Genomic DNA, 20,832 nt, shown 5'->3' with positions numbered 1-20,832 from the left:
TGGCTCAGTAGTTGTGGCACACAGGCTTAATTGCTCTGTGGCATGTGGGATCTTCCTGGACCAGAGATTGAACCTGTGTCTCCTACACTAGCAAGCAGATTTTTCACCACTGAGCTACCTGGGAAGCCTACTAACTGCCTTCTTTTTTAAGCTTTCCTTTTTTAAACATTATATGTGTATTTGAACATATTCATTCCTGTTTTGATCCTGGAGCTCAAAAACATAGAGCAATAAACACGTTTTGGTATTCACATTCAGATTCCTAGATCTCAAGTCTGACTTGAAATTATTAATGAGAATACTGAGTTATAATAATTGTTAATGTTTCCCTCTTTAATTGACTGTTTGAAAACTGTTCAAACAAATGTTGTCTTTTTCTCCCAAGATTTCACCCAGTGAATCAAGTAATAGTGTGCAGCAGCCAAGCCTTTCACCACCGTCATCTGTAGTCAGTCAGCATACGGTTGCCTTAAATACAGAAGAACAAAAAGGTCATATGTTAAACCAAAATGCTACAAACAATATGAAATCCATGAAAAAAAGTGACAGACTACGTCACCCAAAATTTACATCCAAAATACAAAAAGTTAAAGGTAAATCACGAAGTATTAAAAAATCTTATTTTCAACGATTAGAAAACAGTATTAAAAAGGATGTAATATTTTGTTATTCATGCCAGTTGTTCTGCCAGAAAAAATTTAACTATGGAAGAGAGTCACTTAGAGCGCAAGGAATTTCCCATTGGAAAAAAACTATGGAAAAATTCAGAAAGCATGAAAAAAGTGAAATGCATTTGAAGTCATTGCAGTTTTGGAGAGAATACCAATTTTGTGATGAAGCTGTTAATGACACTTTATCTAATCAGTCAAAACAGATTGAAGGAAATAAAAAGTACCTAAAGCTTATAATTGAAAATATTTTATTTCTTGGGAAGCAATGTTTATTCTTAAAAGGAAATGACCAGTCTATTTCGTCTGTGAATAAAGGCAATTTTTTAGAATTGTTAGAAATCCGAGCAAAAGATAAAGGAGAAGAAATATTTCGACTTATGAATTCACAAGTTGACTTCTATAATAGTACACAGATTCAAAATGATATTATTGAAATAATAAAGACTGAAATATTGCAAGATATTGTAAATGAGATCAATGTCTCCTCAGCTTTTTCAGTAATATGTGATGAGACCACTGATGGTGCCACTAAAGGACAGTTCTCAGTTTGTGTGAGATACCCACAGAAGACATCAAAGGCTGTGTTAATTAAAGAAAGATTTTTGGGTTTCATAGATGTTGAAGAGATGACTGGGACCAGCTTACACAGGAGTATCAAAGCTTACCTGCAGCAAATTGGAGTTGATTTGAATAAAATACGAGGCCAGGCCTATGATAGCACCAGTAATTGGAAGGGAAAATTAAAAAAAATTGCAGCAGAATTTAAGAAGGAAGAGCCAAGAGCTTTATACCTGCATTGTTACACACATTGTTTGGATTTAGCAGTGATTAGGTTTTGTAAAGAAGTAAAAGAGCTCCGAAGTGCTCTAAATACTCTCAGTTCTTTGTTCAACACTATTCATGGGGAAATGTCGGTAAATTTTCAAAACATTTATAAGCTGAGTCAAAGCAAAACATGCAAGAAACACATATCACAACCGTGTTGGACAGTCCATGATAATACATTACTGTCTGTGATTGAGGGTCTTCCAGAAATCATTGAAACACTGGAAGTTCTATCAAACCATTCTTCAAACACAAGTTTAGCTGATGAATTGAGTGATTTGTTGGCATTGGTTTCTAAATTTGAATTTATCTTTTGTTTGAAATTTCTTTATCGAATACTAAGTGTTACAGGAATTCTTTCCAAAGAGTTTCAAAGTGAAACAATAGACATTTTTTCTTTGTCTTCAAAAATAGAAGCAATTTTGGAGTGTTTATCATCTGAAAGAAATGATACTTATTTCAAAACTATCTGGGATGGAGCAGAGGAAATATGTCAAAAAATAACCTGTAAAGGTTTTGAAGTTGAAAGACCTTCATTTCAAAAAAGAAGAAAAATTCAGAAAATTATAGATCCTGGCAATTCAGACAGTATGTTTTTTCCTACCTCAACAGAAGAACAATACAAAGTTAATATTTATTACCAAGGCTTGGATACTGTATTGCAAAATTTAAAATTGTGTTTTTTAGAGTTTGATTATTGTAAAATGAAGCAAATTTCAGAACTGTTACTTAAATGGAATGAACCCTTAAATGAAGCAACAGCCAAAGATATCCAAGAATTTTATAAATTTGATGCAGACATCATCCCAGAACTTAGATTTTATCGGCACTATGCAAAGCTCAACTTTGTCCTGGAATATGATTTTATCAACTTCAGCAATCTTGGCCATTTATTTATTCAGCATGGTCTTCACAATAATATTCCTTGCATATCAAAGCTATTATATATTGCTTTGTCTTGGCCAGTTACTTCAGCAAGTGCTGAAAACTCATTTTCTACACTTTCTCGTCTTAAAACATATTTATGTCGTACCAGGGGACAAGAAAAGTTTAGTGGCTTAGCCCTAATGGCCGTTGAGCAGGAATTGGTAGATAAACTGATGGAACCTGAAAGGCTCAATGGAATTATGGAAAAGTTTATCCTTCAGGTGAAAGAAATATAGTACTTGCTAGCTTGCATTCACCTGAAAGAATTTTTATTTCTGTTGTATATTATAGTTTTTATTTCAAATGTGTGTCTTTTTAAGAAAAAAGGTTTTTCATCAGAACATGTAGCATTTATCGGTTCAAAATTCATGACATAGAATGATACATAGTGAAAAGGCTCCATCCCTTTTTAAATACTCATTTCCCCCTCCCACAAGTATTCTCTGTTTCTCTTAAATATCCTTCTGGAGATACTTAGTCATAAATGTACTGTACACACTGTTCTTCAGCTTGCCTTTTTCCTTTAACATGACATTTTTGTCATGTTCTGTATATCAATACATAGAGTTTTAGAGTCTTTTTTTAATAACCACATAAGATTTAATTGTATGGATGTACCAAAATATATTGGAGCAGTCCCTACTGATAAACATTTTCTTTCCAGTCTATTTCAGTTGCAGATATTGCTGCATTTAATAACCTTGTACATAGGTCATGTTGCTATAAAATAAAATTTTAAACTGGAACTATTAGGTCAGAAGATTTACACATTTTTATTTTTCATAGATATTGGCAAATTGCTTTCTATAAGGATTGTATCATCTTATAGTCCCACCAACAATGTGAGAGTGCTTATTTCCTCAAATCTTTATTAATTATTAATAAACATTTTGATCATTGCAAAGTGTTATTTGAATAATGATATGTTGACCACCTGTTGCAAAGAACTGACTTTGGAAAAGACCGTGATGCTGGCAAAGACTGAAGGCAGGAGGAGAAGGGGACGACAGAGAATGAGGTGGTTGGATGGCATCACCAACTCAATGGACATGAGTTTGAGTAAACTGTGCGAGTTGGTGATGAACAGGGAAGCCTGGTGTGCTGTAGTCCATGGGGTCACAAAGAATCAGACACGACTGAACTAAACTGACTGATACTAATCTCTGTGGAGATGAAATCTCAGTGGAGTTTTTTGTTTTCACTTAAAAGAGTTTTATAGTTTCTGGTCTTACATTTATGTCTTTAATCCATTTTGAGTTTATCATTGTGTGTGGTGTTAGGAAGTATTCTGATTTCATTCTTTTACACATAGCTGTTCGGTTTTCCCAGACCATTTATTGAAGAGGCTGTCTTTGCCCCATTGTATATTCTTGCCTTCTTTGTCAAAAATAAGGTACCCATAGGCGCATGGGTTTACTTCTGGGCTTTCTGTCTTGTTCCATTGGTCAGTCTTTCTGTTTTTGTGCCAGTACCATACTGTCTTGATGACTGTAGCTTTGTAGTATAATCTGAAGTCAGGAAGGTTGATTCCTCCGGCTCCACTCTTCTTTCTCAAGACTGTTTTGGCTATTCAAGGTCTTTTGTGTTTCCATGTGAATTGTGAAATTTTTTGTTCTAGTTCTGTGAAAAATGCTATTGGTAATTTGATAGGGATCATATTAAATCACATTTGAATTTCCTTTTCTGTGAAATCTCACATTTAAACATTAAAACTAAATTTTGCTGTGGTTTTGGTTGACAAATAGCTAGATGACAGTAGGAATTCCTAATCTACTTTATGAGAATGTGACTGTTTTTTGAAATAATTCTGATAGAACTCTTTTTCTGTCTTTACACTTGGTGTGCATCATTCCATGCATATATGATTTTATACTTTAATACATAGCCTTGCTCCACCTGATTGTAAACTTTATGTAAAACTTTAAGTTATATTCTACTTATCTTTCTGCAGTTTGCCTTTTTCACTTTGAGATTTATACATGGATTTCTAGTTGATACATTCTAACTGCTGAATTTGTTTTTGTTCAGTGGCTCAGTCCTGTCTGACTGTGCAGTCCATGGACTGCAGCAGGCCAGGTTTCCGTGTCCTTCACCATCTCCTGGAGTTTGCTCAAACTCATGTCCATGGAATCAGTGATGCCATCAAACCAATGGATGATGCCAATCTCATCCTCTGTTGTCCCCTTCCCCATTCCATTATATGAATATACATGTTCATCCTTTATTTAAATAGGCGTTTTATATCATCTGATTCTGTATTTTTATTAAACTGCAGTGATCCTTTGTGTATGTGGTATACACTTGTACATCCAGCAAATATTTTTTCAGCATGTATGATACGCCAGACACTATTCTAGCTGGCAGAGATCCAGCAGAGAATAAAATAAGGCCTTGACTCTGGTGAAACTCACCTTTCTCATGTGGAAATCAAAGATGTTAGAAGAGGTTGCTTAGCAACTCATATAGATAGATGATAATACAGAAAAGAATATTTTTATGCTGCATAAGATAAAAGATGAGGCTTTGAAAGAGCTGAGGCTACTTAGGTTGTTCAGTTGCCAAGTTGTGTCTGAATCTTCAATGAGTCAGCTGTTCACATCAGGTGGCCAAAGTGTTGGAGCTTCAGCATCAGTCCTTCCAATGAATATTCAGGGCTGATTTCCTTTAAGATTGACTAGGTTTGATCTCCTTGCTGTCCAAGAGATTCCCAAGAGTCTTCTCCAGCACCACAGTTCTAAAGCATCAGTTGAGGAGGGTTCAGGATGGGAAACACATGTATACCTGTGGTGGATTCATTTTGATATTTGGCAAAACTAATACAATTATGTAAAGTTTAAAAATAAAATAAAATTTAAAAAAAAATGATAAAAGCAAGAAAGTGTTCTTTGGAGGGGATCTCACCACATAAAATAAAATTGGAAAATACAAAAAAAAAAGCATCAGTTGTTGGGCACTCTGCCTTCTTTGTGGTCCAGCTCTCTCTTACGTGGCCCACAGCTGGGAAGGTCTGTTCTAAGGTACTTACTTTGAAGTGGACTTGATGGGTCAAGACTGTGCGTGAGACGCCTAGTTGAACCACTTTTCTACTCCCACCCGTAATACCTGTATCTGTTGTTCCACATCCTTGCCACATCCTTGTCACTTTACTCTTAAAAAAAAATCCATTGATTTCTACTTTAATAGAAAGGAGTTAATCTTTCATATTCCATGCTTATTGCATACGTTTTCATTTCTTTCTGTTTTGTATGAACGTGCTTAACGCTGTGACCTTTCCTCTGAAGTCACCTTTGCCTAGTATGTGTTTGTCTCATTTTTGTTATTTTCTAGCAGTTTGCATTTGTGATTTCAAGAGCTTGGGTGTTTTTTTCCAAATGTTATATTACTTTTTAGTACTCTAAAGTCAGTTATACAAAATTTAGAACTGAAAAAGGAAAATGAGAACTACAATAATTAAAATGGGATTCTTGGTAATTCCCTGGTGGTTCAGTAGTTAGCACTCGGCACTTTTGCTGCTGCGGATCCAGGTTCAATCCCTGGTTGGGGAAGTAAAATCCCATAGTCTCTGCAGTGCAGCCAAGGAGAAAAAAACAAGCACTTTCTTTGTTGAATATTTACTATATAACCTTAGTACTTTTCTCAGTGCTTGTTGTTATTTCACTTCTCACAACCAGTCGTTTTATGGAAGAAACTGAAGTCATAGAAGTTAATGATCACATAATTAGTAAATGTTGGGTGAATCGAGGATTTGTACCAAGACAATGTGACTCCAAAACTCATGCTTCTAATCACTATGTTCTACTACCTTTTATATAAATTATTATCACAGATGTTCTAAATAAAAAATCCACTACCAGGAGTACATTGAAGAATAGAAGATGACAGAAATAGCTGCATTCTCTTAATCTCCCAGCTTCCTTCATAAAAGCAAAAATCTATGCATGGCATCTGTAGCAAGTCTTGGTGACACGGTATCCCCACAATCCCAAAATAAGACCAGATAGTGACAAACTCAAAAGCAGCTATAAAACCTGAGTAGTGCCAGCTATCTGTGTGGAAGGTCATGGACAAAAAACAATGGGACATCTGATGGCCTTGAGAAAAGGGCGTCTCCCAAAACATTGCCACAGGAAAGTGTGGCAGGCCAGTTTCAAAGCAGCCACAAAAGTGAAGGTTCCTGCAGCTGCTAATATGCAGGTGTTTAAGAGGATTGCTAAACTCCACACTTGTCTTGAAACTAACAAATGTAAGCTTTCTTCCAAAACAACCTTTTTAAGGAGAAACTGCTGGCTCTGGACACCAGTTTCAGCAGGAATGGACAATAGGGGCAAAGGAAAGAACAGAGTGAAGTGGGGGAGAAACGAAGCAGCTGTCAGAACTAGGTCATTTATTTTAGTCACTTTGTGAAACTAATATATTTCATGAACCTCAAGGATAGAAAAGTTATTTTGTCCCTTTTAAAAATATTTAAAACTGATCAGTGGAATTGTGGAATATGATAGAAAATTATGAGAATATAAAACTAAATCCTTACAAAACAATCTACTGTTTCAAACCAAGGTTAAATGGTAATATTGTAAAAGAACAGTGTAAACTAGAATTAGAAATGCTCAGATGAGTGGATAAAAGGTGTAAAAATAAATGCAAAGAATTCAGGAAAATATTAGAAGTTAAAAGGAATAAAAGTCAAAGTGAAAACTAAAAGGAACTCAAAAAAGTGAATAAACAATTGATAATTCCTAAGAGAAATAGATGGAACTGGAAAGAAGGAAAGTGTTTTAAATAGAGAAGAGGGATACCTCATTGAAAACCTGATATCCATTAAAAAAGAAGTCTGTGAAGAAATCCAAAGCAATGGACAAGAGCAAATACTAAAAACTTGGTGCAGGTTATTATGCTGTTGTCTCTACAGCCACCCTTCTATCCTCAGTCTTGTGGTGACGAAGTTGGAACACTGCACGTTTCTCCTCTGAGTAAGTGTCTGCTCAGTCATTTCAGTCATATCCGAAATACGGGACTCTCTGACCCCATTTCTGTTCTAGCTGTATTTATATTAGCCTCTGCTAGTAGGGGGTCACTAGAGGGAGAATGCAGGTCTGAAGGAAACAGGATTATGTTCCATCCTGTCTACCTTCTGTGGGCTTTATATCTGCTTGTGATTCTTGTGAGCATTATTCCAGCCAGTGCTGTTACATCCAGCACTTCCTTCCCTAGCCTCAGCTGAATCAGGTTGCAGTTTTTATAACACCTGAAGCACTTTCATCATGCCTACTGTTAGAGATACAAGCGGCCCCTTTTCAGGGATCTTGGTCTTAGGTCAAAGCTCAGAGACCAGCACAAGCATCATCCCTCCTCATTGTCTTAACTTTCAGCTCCACGAGGCTGTTCTAATTCCTCTCCTTTCTTTGTTCTCTCATTTCAGGATATTAGGTGCTCTCTCCTTGGGTTTCCCTGGTGGCTCAGTGGTAAAGAATTTGCCTGCCAAGCAGGGGACACAGATTCAGTACCTGTGTTGGGAAAATCCCCTGGAGAAGGAAATGGCAACCCACTCCAGTATTCTTACCTGGAGAATTCCATAGACAGAGGAGCCTGGTGGGCTACAGTCCACGGGGTTGCAAAAGAATCAGACGCAACTTAGCTACTAAAAAACCACCACCATGATATCTTGATGTTCTCTTTTTATCCCTTCAGTAACCTGTTTATACTTAGTATGTTTTTATATTCTGTTCAGATAACTAGTATGGCTTCTGTTCTGACTGAACTCTGGCTGATACACTGAATCAAGAGAACTTGCTTGAAATTAGAAACACTTTATATATTAGAAAGACACACTGTACACCTAGGAACATTGACCCAGAATAGTCAGTACTGAGTCATGGCCTAAAAAAAAGAATGAAACAATTTTGAAAGGGTTTTTTAAAAGAAAAAGTCCCTGGGAGTCCGGGCCCTCAAACAAAAGCAAGGAGGAAGTCACTTATAGGGAAGAGAAATCCGATCATGTTCATACTTTCTGATAGTGACACTATGTTAAAAGATAATGAAGTAACATGAACTTAGGGTTTTTCTTTTGTTAGGGGGGGTCACACCATGCGAGATCTTCGTTTCCTCACCAGGGATCAATCACGCACCACTGCATTAGAAGCACAGGATCTTAACCACGGGACAACCAGGGAAGTTCCCAAACAGGATTTTATATCCAACCAAATGGACTTTCAAGCATAGAAAGCCACAGGCTGTCATCAATAGTTAGAACAATAGTGTTCTAACTCATTATTTCCATGAACCCTACATGAGGAGTCTATTAGAATAAGGTTCAGATAACCAGATTAATAGGAGAGGCATTAATGTAAGAGGTGATAAAGCTTTGCAAGTATTGAATGAGTAAGATGAGAATATTACCTTAATGATTACCTATGCTAATACCAGTAATACAGTCAGACATTGTGTACTTCCTAACTGATACTAGCATTAGCTAAGAAAGGCATCCTCAGGTATCTGAATTTCCGTTCCATAGGACTCTATCAGGCTGCTAAGTATTAATTTCAACTCTTTTTTTTTTTTTTTTCCCCTCTCCCAGTCCTAGCAGCTTTGCAGTTGCTGCTGCTTAATACCTTCTTGGTGCTCTTTAGCCTTTCTAGTCATATAGTTCAAATAACTCATGTGGTTCCAGTCGCCTGACTGGATGTTCCCTGATATAACACTAGCTATGAATCTTGCCAAATAATTCAATCTGGAGTCTTGTCAAAACCCTAGATCTAACTGCTTGTTTACTGGAAATGTAGGGGGTCAGAGGAGCATATTAAACATCAATGGGATTAACCAGCAAAGTCCAAATCCTGGGAAACTGCACAGGATAAACACTTCTAACAAAAACTAACAAGGAAAAAAATGGCAGAGGATCCTCTAAAAGAGCAGTAGGATTTGAAAAAGGATACATGTTTAACTGAAAAAAAATTTTATGTATTACAGTCCTGGGGGTAATGTCACTGAATTGTACACTTTAAAATGAGGGGATTTAGGGACTTCCCTGGTGGTCCAGTGATTATAAAGGGGACACAATTAAATTCCTGGCCTAGGAAGATCCCACATGCTGCGGGGCAACTAAGCCCGTGCACCACAACTACTGAGCCCTCACTCTAGAGCCCATGAGCCGCAGCTGCTAAAACCCGTGTGCTAGGGCCCGGCTCTGCAACAAGAGAAGCCACGGCAGTTAAGAAGCCCACACACCACAACTAGAGAAGCCCCCAACCACCGCAACTGGAGAAAGCCCAAGTGCAGCAACGAAGGCCTAGCGTAGACAAAGAGAAATATTTCTTGAAAAGAGAATTTTATGATACATGAATTATATTTCGATAAAGCTGTTATTTTATTTTATTTATTTATTTTTTTTCCTGGGGGGATCATGTTTTGTTTTGTTTTTTCTTTTTTTTGCCAAATATCAAAATGAATCCACCACAGGTATACATGTGTTCCCCATCCTGAACCCTCCTCCCTCCTCCCTCCCCATACCATCCCTCTGGGTCGTCCCAGTGCACCAGCCCCAAGCATCCAGTATCGTGCATTGAACCTGGACTGGCATCTCGTTTCATACATGATATTTTACATGTTTCAATGCCATTCTCCCAAATCTTCCCACCCTCTCCCTCTCCCACAGAGTCCATAAGACTGTTCTATACATCAGTGTCTCTTTTGCTGTCTCATATACAGGGTTATCGTTACCATCTTTCTAAATTCCATATATATGCGTTAGTATACTGTATTGGTGTTTTTCCTTCTGGCTTACTTCACTCTGTATAATAGGCTCCAGTTTCATCCACCTCATTAGAACTGATTCAAATGTATTCTTTTTAATGGCTGAGTAAAAGCTGTTATTTTAGAAGGAGGAGTCATATATCAACAAATTGGGTAGACCATGTTTAGATCTTTAAGCAACTGTGAAAAAAACGGATATTTATAATGATATTGTGGTTATGTGTTTTTTAAAAAGTCACTTTTAGAGAAAAATACTTAAGCTGTTAGTCATGAAATTACCAACATGTAATCTGGGGCTTCAAAATAATCATAGAAGTAGAGGGAATATGTGAGGATCAAGGTAAAAAATTGGCCATGATTTCATAGTTGTTGAGTCTAGATGATGGGTATGTAGGGATTCATTGTATTGTTAACTCAGTTTTTACATGTGACATTTTCTATTGTAAGAATGTTACTAAATGATGAACTATTTCCCATTGGAATTCATGCCAGGAATGTAAAGGTGTTTTAATACTAGGAAATTTATTTATGAAATGAAATTTCATATTTCATATTTATTTGTTTATGAAATGCAACAGAATAATATATCAAATTAAGAAAATGATATCAAATACCATAGCATTGCTAAAGCTTTAACTTTTGTGCCTGATTTTAAAAACTTTGGTAAAATTAGAACAAAAGATATTTTCTGTTAACAATAAATTGTTGGTAATATATTTATTAGTAGGTAGGTGAAGACCTAGACAATAGTACATATAACATTATCAGTTCATTTGTTCAGTCATATCCGACTCTGTGACCCCATGAACTGCAGCACGCCAGGCTTCCCTGTCCATCACCAACTCCCAGAGCTTGCCCAAACTCATGTCCACCGAGTTGGTGATGCCATCCTACCATCTCGTCCTCTGTCATCCCTTTCTCCTCTTGCCTTCAATCTTTTCCAGCATCAGGGTTTTTTCAAATGAGTCAGCTCTTCACATCAGGTGGCCAGAGTATTGGAGTTTCAGCTTCAGCATCAGTCCTTCCAGTGAGTATTCAGGTCTGATTTCCTTTAGGATGGACTGGTTGGATCTCCTTGCAGTCCAAGGGAGTCTCAAGAGCCTTCTCCAACACCACAGTTCAAAAGCATCAATTCTTCAGTGCTCAGCTTTCTTTATGGTCCAACTCTCACATCCATACACGACTACTGGAAAAGCAATAGCGTTGACTAGACAGACCTTTGTCAGCAAAGTTATGTCTCTGCTTTGTAATATGCTGTCTAGGTTGGTCATAGCTTTTCTTCCAAGGAGCAAGCGTCTTTTAATTTCATGGCTGCAGTCACTATCTGCAGTGATTTTGGAGCCCAGAAAAATAAAGTCTCTCACTGTTTCCATTGTTTCCCTATGTATTTGCCATTATGAAGTGATGGGACCAGATGCCATGATTTTAGTTTTCTGAATGTTGAGTTTTAAACCAACTTTTTCATTCTCCTCTTTGACTTTCATCAAGAGGCTCTTTAGTTCTTTGTTTTCTGCCATAAGGGTGGTGTCACCTGCATATCTGAGGTTATTGATATTTCTCCTGGCAATCTTGATTCCAGCTTGTGCTTCATCCAGTCCAGCATTTCTCATGATGTACTCTGCATATAAGTTAAATATGCAATACCAAATTAAAATTATCAGTATGAATTATCTAGCATTTTACTGAGTGCTTACCATCTACTAGAAACATTAAAAAGTAGGAAAGTAAAAAGTAAGCATCTTATCTCATCCATTTTTATATCTAGGAAATGATGTTAATGTTATTCTCCTTCCTTTCTAGGCAAGCTAAATCTTCTAGGGAGATGGCAAGGGCAATAAGCAAGTTGAAAAGTGTTTCTACATTACACAGTCCCAGGCCAGCTCACATGGAACACTGTCCAAGTGAGTCTCCCTATGAGCCTCCTTGCCTTTTTTTAGTTCATGGTTTTTCTTCATGTAAACTTACAAAATAGCCATTAAACCAAGATGGATAAAAAGTTATCTGATTTATTAATTACAGTGACATTACAAGAATCTTCAGGAGAAGCAGCACCCTGAAAGGTCTCCCACGTGCATGTTTAAATTTATATATGCATAGAAAACCAAAAAGCCCTCTTGTTCTCTTATTTGACTCCACCTGGTTTCTACCAATATGTCCCTTGAAGAAGTCTATATCAACTCCATGGACTACCCACTTTCCTGCCTCAAATAGACTTATGCTTTTACATCCATCTTGTTTAATTACCTTGTACTGGTGCCTGCTCAGTTCTTCCTTAATAGCAGTTATAACCATATTTTGTGTTCTTCCAAATATGTGGAAACTCTTCCTTTTCAATCAAAAGTATGCCCCTCTGCCCCGAAAAATGTGCGTGTGTATTAGTTCTGTTTCTCTGAAGAACACTAAGATGTATATAACCATTCCATGAAAATGAGTGCAGGACTTCCCTGGCAGTCCAGTGGTTAAGCATCTGCCTGTCAGTCTGACAGAGGTTTGATCCCTGCTCTGGGAAAATTTCACATGCCATGGACCAGCTAAGCCCATGTACCACAACTGCTGCGCTTGTGCCCCAGAACCCACGACCCACAACTCCTGAAGCCAGTGCACCACACAACTGGAGAGCAGCCCCGCTCACAACTGGAGGAGGCCCGTGCACAGTAATGCAGGCCCAGTGCAGCCAAAGAAGAAATTAAGGAGGTTAAAAAAGACGAGCGTGTGGGAAACCAAAGACAATCTTTTCTTGGAAAAAAAAAAAGACTGCTAGAACTCATATCCAAAGCAATTAAATTTAAAATATGATATTTGTGTAGGAATAGATAGCTCACTGGACCAGATATATAATGAAATTTAGTATATGATAAAGGCAGCTGAACTAGTGAAGGCTATTTTGATTATCAAGAGACAGAAGCAACTCAAACTAGCTTAAGGAAACAGATTACTTCGGTGAATTGTGAAGCTGAATTCAGGTAGAACTGGAAACCATGAAAATAATGTTACCACAGCTCCTCCTTTTTATCATTAAGCTTTACTCTTTGTTCTATATTGGTTTCACTTTCAAGGAGTTCTCTCTAAGGTAAATAGAAGATGACCAAGCCTGGCTTTTTGCCTTTCTCCATGGTGCCCATTACCTAGCCAACAGAGCTGATAGTTCCAGACAAATAGGAACTCAGGAAAAGATTACATAGTTGAGCATAAGAAGAAATACAACAAACTGAGTAAATTACAGTACAAGAAGATAAAAATATATACAGAACAAAAAGTTTAAACATACGTAAGCAGGAGCCTCACGGAGAGAAGGGATAATATTGAAAACATCTGTGCATTCACACACAGTTGCTCAGTCGTGTCCAACTCTGTAATTCCATGGACTGGAGCCCGGCAGGTTCCACTAGCCATGGGATTATTCAGGCAAGAATACTGGAGTAAGTTGCCATGCCCTCCTCCAAGGGATCTTTCCAATGCAGGGATCGAACACGCCCCTCCGGCTTCTGCATTAGCAGGTAGACTTTTTACCACTAAGCCGCCTGGGAAGTCAATTGAAAGTGTAAAGCAACACTTTCTAACACCATACACAAAAATAAAATGGATTAAAGATCTAAACGTAAGACCAGAAACTATAAAATTCCTAGAGGAGAACTTAGGCAAAACATAATCACAGCAGGATCCTCTATGACCCACCTTCCAGAATATTGGAAATAAAAGAAAAAATAAATGGGACCTAGTTAAAAGCTTCTGCACAACAAAGGAAACTATAAGCAAGGTGAAAAGACAGCCTTCAGAATGGGAGAAAATAATAGCAAATGAAGCAACTGACAATCTCAAAAATACACAAGCAACTCCTGCAGCTCAATTCCAGAAAAATAAATGAACCAATCAAAAAACAGGCAAAAGAACTAAATGGACATTTCTCCAAAGAAGACATACAGATGGCTAACAAACACGTGAAAAGATGCTCAACATCACTCATTATCAGAGAAATACAAATCAAAAGCACAATGAGGTACCATTTCACGCCAGTCAGAATGGCTGCTATCCAAAAGTCTACAAGCAATAAATGCTGGGGGAAACCCTCTTACAGTGTTGGTGGAAATGCAAACTAGTACAGCCACTATGGAGAACAGTGTGGAGATTCCTTAAAAAATGAAATAGAACTGCCATACGACCCAGCAATCCCACTGCTGGGCATATACACTGAGGAAACCAGAATTGAAAGAGACACATGCACCCCAGTGTTCATCGCAGCACTGTTTATAATAGCCAGGACATGGAAGCAACCTAGATATCAGCAGACGAATGGATAAGAGAGCTGTGGTACATATACACAATGGAGTGTTAGTCAGCCATGTAAAAAGAATACATTTGAATCAGTTATAATGAGGTGGATGAAACTGGAGCCTATTATACAGAGTCAAGTAAGCCAGAAAGAAAAACACCAATACAGTATACTAACGCATATGTATGGAATTTAGAAAGATGGTAATGATAACCCTGTATACGAGACAGCAAAAGAGACACTGATGTATAGAACAGTCTTTTGGACTCTGGGAGAGGGAGAGGATGGGATGATTTGGGAGAATGGCGTTGAAACATGTATAATATCATATGTGAAGCGAATCGCCAGTCCAGGTTCGATGCAGGATACAGGAAGCTTGGGGCTGGTGCACTGGGATGACCCAGAGGGATGGTATGGGGAGGGAGGTGGGAGCAGGGTTCAGGATGGGAAACACGTGTACACCCATGGCGGATTCATGTTGATGTATGGCAAAACCAATACAATATTGTAAAGTAAAAATAATGAACTGAAAGTCAAAAAAAAAAAAAAAAGCATGAAGCAAGAATAGAGTTACAAAGGGAAACTTAATACTGGGTACAAAAATGTGTAATAATTGAAATAAAGAACAGAAAGTGTAGATTGGAGAAAATAATGAGAGAATATACCCTCCCAAAAAAGGAAAAGGAATCTAAATGTTTAACTACAAAAAAAAGAATACAAAAGAAGCCAGTAATGGAGGAAATGAGGGATGAAGACCTATAAGGCATACAGAAAATAGCAAAACGACAGAAGTAAGTCCTTCTTTACCAGTAATTACTTTAAATGGTTTAAACTCTCCAGTCAAAAAACAGGGTAGCCGAAAACAAAAAAACCACAATGAAGCTCCATTTCATACCCACTGCTGCTGCTAAGTCGCTTCAGTCATGTCCGACACTGTGTGACCCCATAGACGGCAGCCCACCAGGCTCCCCCGTCCCTGGGATTCTGCAAGCACAAGTACTGGAGTGGGGTGCCATTGCCTTCTCCATCATACCCACTAGAAGGGCCATAATCAAAACACTGAAAACAGCCAAGTGTTGGTGAGAAATTAAAACTGTCATACACCTGCTAGTGGGAAGTGGGTACTGTGGAAAAGTTTGGTGGTTCCTCAAAATGTTAAAGTTACCTTAAAACCGAGGAATCTCACTCCTAGGTAGATATTCAACTGAAAACCCATGTTAACACAGAAACTTGTGTGTGAATGTTCGTAGCATCACCATTCACAAAAGCAGAAACAACCCAAGCACCCATCAATCGATAAATGGATAAACAAATTCTGTCTTATCCATAGAATGGAATATAAGCCCGTGCACCACAACTATTGAACCTGTGCTCTAGAGCCCAGGAGCCTCAACTACAGAGCCCATGTGTCTAGAGCCCATGCTCTGCAACAAGAGAAGCAACTACAATGAGAAGCCTAGATGCCACAACTAGAGAAGAGCCCAAGCAGCAACAAGGATCCAGCATAGCCAAAAATAAAAGTTTTTAAAAAGACAATAAAGAAGTCAACATAAATTTATTAAAAAAAAAAAAGACGTCTACCCTGAGACTGTCGTGCTGAAGCTAGGAGTAGGCATTCCAGTCAACAGCCTCAGCTGAGCCCTTGGCCAATAACCAGCATCTGGCAATCATGTCAGTGTCACCTTGAATGTCACGTCCAGGGGATTTTGTGATGACTGCAGACCAGTCAACAACTGACTGCAATTGCATGAGATCCCAAGCAAAAATGGTCGTCAAGCCCTTCGTAAATTCCTGACACATGAAGCTGTGATGAAGTAAAATGATTGGGGTAATTTATTACACAGCAACAGGAACCAGAACAATTCCTGTCTGAGATGGACCATTTAACACATTTGATTTTTATAAGTCTACTTGCCAAAACTGGACTGAGAGATTTACTGTGAAATCTGATAAAGTTCTTCATTTGGTTACCTCACATCCATACTCAGTCTTGAAAGATAACGCTGTGTACACATGATAAGGAATCTTTTCATTAGTATAATTTTTTATGTACAGAAACACTGGCCTAGAGATTAGAGCATAAATTTTAATCTCAGTTCTGCCATTTACTGATGTGAAGTGAAGTGAAAGTGAAGTCGCTCAGTCGTGTCCGACTCTTCGAAACCCCATGGACTGCACCCTACCAGGCTCCTCTGTCCATGGGATTCTCCAGGCAAGAGGACTGGAGTGGGGTGCCATCGCCTTCTCCGAGCAACAACCTATGGGGCTGCAAAGAGTTAGACACGACTTAGTGACTGAGCACTCACGTAGGACTAGTTGGCATAGAGCAGAGCAGGAGAAAAGAACAGGGATCTATCATCGACTAACAGAAGAAGTGAGTACCAGGCCCAGATCATGAAGGAAATAACCAAGGTAATTAGAAGATGATAAAGTCATGTATCTCAGCATTTTGGAATTTCAATTGAAAATGTGAAGCAGAAGTTGATTTTATACAAAAATATCAAAGTCAGAATGACCCTTGTGGCAAATGAGAATTAGTAAGTAAAGTGACATGTGAAGCTTCCAGGAAAACACATGCAGAAATGTCCTAGTTACCAGATGGGATAAAAGCAAAAGAAAGCTGTGGAGTCTAATATGGAAAAAGCCTATTTCCTGAAGGTAACAATATATTATTTACTAATGGTTCCTTAGTATGAACCATTGAAAGCATATTTTTTTTTCTTCTTCCACAACGGTAAAGATAATTCCATATTAAACATTACCTCTCAAAGGCAAGGTCTGTATCTTTTTTAGAGGGGTGGAGAGCGGGGTGTGGGCCAGCGACACTGTGCAGCATGCCAGATCTTAGTTCCCTAATCAGGGATTGAATCCATGGTCCCTGCAGTGGAAGCCCAGAGTTTTAACCACAGGCCAGCCAGTGAATTCTGAAGGTCTGTATCTTATTTTGCGTTCAGTCGCTCAGTCGTGTCTGACTCTGCAACCCCATGGACTGCAGCACGCCAGGCCTCCCTGTCCATCACCAACTCCTGGAGCCTACCCAAACTCATGTCCGTTGAGTCGGTGATGCCATCCAACCATCTCATCCTGTTGTCCCCTTCTCCTCCTACCCTCAATCTTTCCCAGCATCAGGGTCTTTTCCAGTGAGTCAGCTCTTTGCATGAGGTGGCCAAAGTATTGGAGTTTCAGCTTCAAAATCAGTCCTTCCAATGAACACCCAGGACTGATCTCCTTTAGGATGGACTGGTTGGGTCTCCTTGCAGTCCAAGGGACTCTCAAGAGTCTTCTCCAACACCACAGTTCAAAAGCATCAATTCTTTGGCACTCAGCTTTCTTTATAGTCCAACTTTCACATCCATACATGATCACTGGGAAAACCGTAGCCTTGACTAAGCAGATCTTTGTTGGCAAAGTAATGTCTCTGCTTTTTTAATATGCTGTCTAGGTTGGTCATAACTTTGCTTCCAAGGAGTAAGCGTCTTTTAATTTCATGGCTGCAGTCACCATCTGCAGTGATTTTGGAGCCCAAAAAAATAAAGCCTGACACTGTTTCCACTGTTTCCCCATCTATTTGCCATGAAGTGATGGGACCAGATGCCATGATCTTAGTTTTCTGAATGTTGAGCTTTAAACCAACTTTCTCACTGCTCTCTTTCACTTTCATCAAGAGGCTCTTTAGTTCTTCACTTTAGTAGACCATAAAAAAATGTTCCCTGAGTAAAATGTAAGATGTCATTAACATCTTAGATACAGTGCCACATGTGCATGCCTGCTAAGTCGCTGCAGTCATGTCCGCTTCTTTGAAACCCTGTGGACTGTAGCCCAGCAGCCTTTTCTGCCAATGAGATTCTCCAGGCAAGAATACTCAAGTGGATTGCCATGCCCTCCTCCAGGGGATCCTTCTCACCCAGGGATTGAACCCTTGTCTCCTGCAGCTCCTGTATTGCAGGTGGATTCCTTACTGCTGACCCACTAGGGAAGACCTAGATATACTGGATAAAACACCGAATGTGGAATAAGTTTCGTATCTGAGTGTCAGCTCTGCCATTTACTAGTTCAGAGACTTTGGATAAGCCATGTTCTCTCAGGCTCAGTCTCCTTGGTAAAACAGGAATTCTTTCTAATGTATAAAATAATTATACTGTTATTTTAAATTTATTTTACACCAGGATTCTCACAGAGGATTCAAAGTCCAGTAAGACATGCTCCCTGCCACTCAGAGGTCTAATGGGTGAAACAACTGTAGACAAATAAATCCAATGGTTAACAATAAAGGAACACCAAAGGAGTCATCATTTTTCTTTGTGTGTCTGCATGTGTGTGTGTACCTCTGAGTTGTGGAAATTAAAAAAAAAAAACATGTTTTATAATAGAAAAGTAAGAGTATCCTGAAAGTTGATATTTGCTAGTCTTGAAACGGAGCAGGACCCTATGGTCCTTGCCACCACCCACCCGCCCCCCCTCATGTCCTCTGCATGCCTTTTGTCTGTGGATAACTTTAGTCAAAGAACAAGTTTAATCAGAGAAGTGAGAAATGCTGAAACAAAGGAAAACAGTCATAGGAGACTAAATAATTATAGTCATTAAACACAGTCAAGGACCTTTAGTTTTTTCCCAAGGGCTATAGATAATATTCTGAGCCACACATCCTGTGAGCTGTCTTATAGATACTAAAACACCAGGTGGAGAAGTTAATTACATGATGACCAGAGTCTACCCAGGACATGAGCTGCTACAATTTTGAGAATTGGAACAAATGGACCCTGGAAATAAAAATTAACTGTACCTGAAACAACCTAAATGATGCTAGTCAGACCACCGATGACCGATTTGAAGATGACTATTCAAGATGACCAGAGAAGGCAATGGCATCCCACTCCAGTACTCTTGCCTGGAGAATCCCATGGACGGAGGAGCCTGGTAGGCTGCAGTCCCTGGGGTCGTGAAGAGTTGGACACGACTGAGCGACTTCACTTTCACTTTTCACTTTCATGCATTGGAGAAGGAAATGGCAACCCACTCCAGTGTTCTTGCCTGGAGAATCCCAGGGACGGTGAAGCCTGGTGGGCTGCCGTCTATGGGGTCACACAGAGTCGGACACGACTGAAGCGACTTAGCAGCAGCAGCAAGGAGTTTCAACTTCATCTTGAGTTGACCAAAAAGTTCATTCAGATTTTTCCTTTCTTTCTGGCCAACACATACAAGAGAAAGGGATTCTGAACACCACATAAATAAAATTAGAGTCCGGGGAAAAAGCCTGACAGCCGTGCAAGTGCCAGTGAAGAAGGGGAGACTCGTAAAGGGTAGCAGAGTCCAAGTGGAGTACACTGACACTGGATTAGGATGGTTTGGGCAGATACAAAAAGGGCTTGAATTAGATATTTAGGAAGTATAATCTACAGTACTTAGAGAACAATTGCCTGAGAAAAGGGGAGGGAAATGTAAAATAATACTATTTTAAATTCTACCATAAAGGAAAGTTGTGAGGAAAAAAATAACATTTGCTTTGATTTAGTTTTTCTTTTTAACGTCTCATGTAAAATACTAAATAAAATTCCACCAAAAAATTTAAAAACAAGGAGGGGCAAGAGTATACAAGTGTAATACAACCATATATCAGAGAACCTAAAAAGTATAAGATGAAGGAAAGAAAAATGAGTAACATCTGTTTGTTGCTGTTGTTGTTTAGTTGCGAAGCAGTGTTTGACTCTTGCAACCCCATGGACCGCAGCCTGCCAGGCTCCTCTGTTCAAGGCATTTCCTAGGCAAGAATACTGGAGTGGGTTGCCATTTTCTGCCCCAGGGGATCTTCCCGACCCAGGATTGAACCCTTGTCTCCTTGCCTTACAGGTGGATTCTTTACCACTGAGCCACCAGAAAAGTCTATAATATTTATTACTTGGTTCCATACAAAAGGAAACCGTATTGTTACTTTCATCTGGTTTTGCCCTGAATAGAAAAATTTGGTTTGACTCTCTAATGGAAAAATTACATTATTAGTTATTTCAGTGTGGCATGTGGGATCTTACTTCCCCGACCAGGGATCAAACCCATACACCTTGCATTGGAAACTTGGAGCCTTAACCACTGGACCACCAGGGAAGTCCCTATAGTTTCAAGTCTGAAACCAGAAAGAGAACAGGATAAGCTATCTAGCTGAACCCTGTTGGGTTCACTCATAATTTTATCCAGCAGTCCTTGTGGTGCTAGCACATCTTTGTTAAATTCACCATCTTATTTGCTGAAAATAAATCCCTGGTTCCAAATCAATATATAAATGAAGAGCTGGTTTCCCTAAAACACAAAGTAAAATATCAATGAATCCCCACATGTAACACTTTTCCTTTTTGTCTGTTACAGCTAAGGGCAAAGTGTGCTTCTACTGCCCGATTC

The 20,832-nt window shown here is 38.8% G+C and overlaps 1 protein-coding gene across 9 annotated transcripts in view; it reads left to right on the top strand.

Moving 5' to 3' along the window:
• ZMYM1 (zinc finger MYM-type containing 1) overlaps positions 1–18,727 on the top strand; it is a 41,865-nt gene extending 23,138 nt beyond the window's left edge. For all 9 annotated transcript variants that reach the window (XM_019957881.2, XM_019957879.2, XM_019957880.2 and 6 more), the window contains one exon: positions 386–18,727. In XM_019957881.2, the coding sequence (XP_019813440.2) occupies positions 386–2,659 (2,274 nt within the window). In that variant the 3' untranslated portion in view covers positions 2,660–18,727. The remainder of the gene's footprint in view (positions 1–385) is intronic.
• The last annotated feature ends 2,105 nt before the right edge of the window (positions 18,728–20,832 follow it).

This window comes from Bos indicus, chromosome 3, assembly GCF_029378745.1.
Source record: "Bos indicus isolate NIAB-ARS_2022 breed Sahiwal x Tharparkar chromosome 3, NIAB-ARS_B.indTharparkar_mat_pri_1.0, whole genome shotgun sequence".
In the NCBI taxonomy this organism is placed as follows: Eukaryota; Metazoa; Chordata; class Mammalia; order Artiodactyla; family Bovidae; genus Bos; species Bos indicus.
This window is presented reverse-complemented; position numbering and strand designations above follow the sequence as displayed.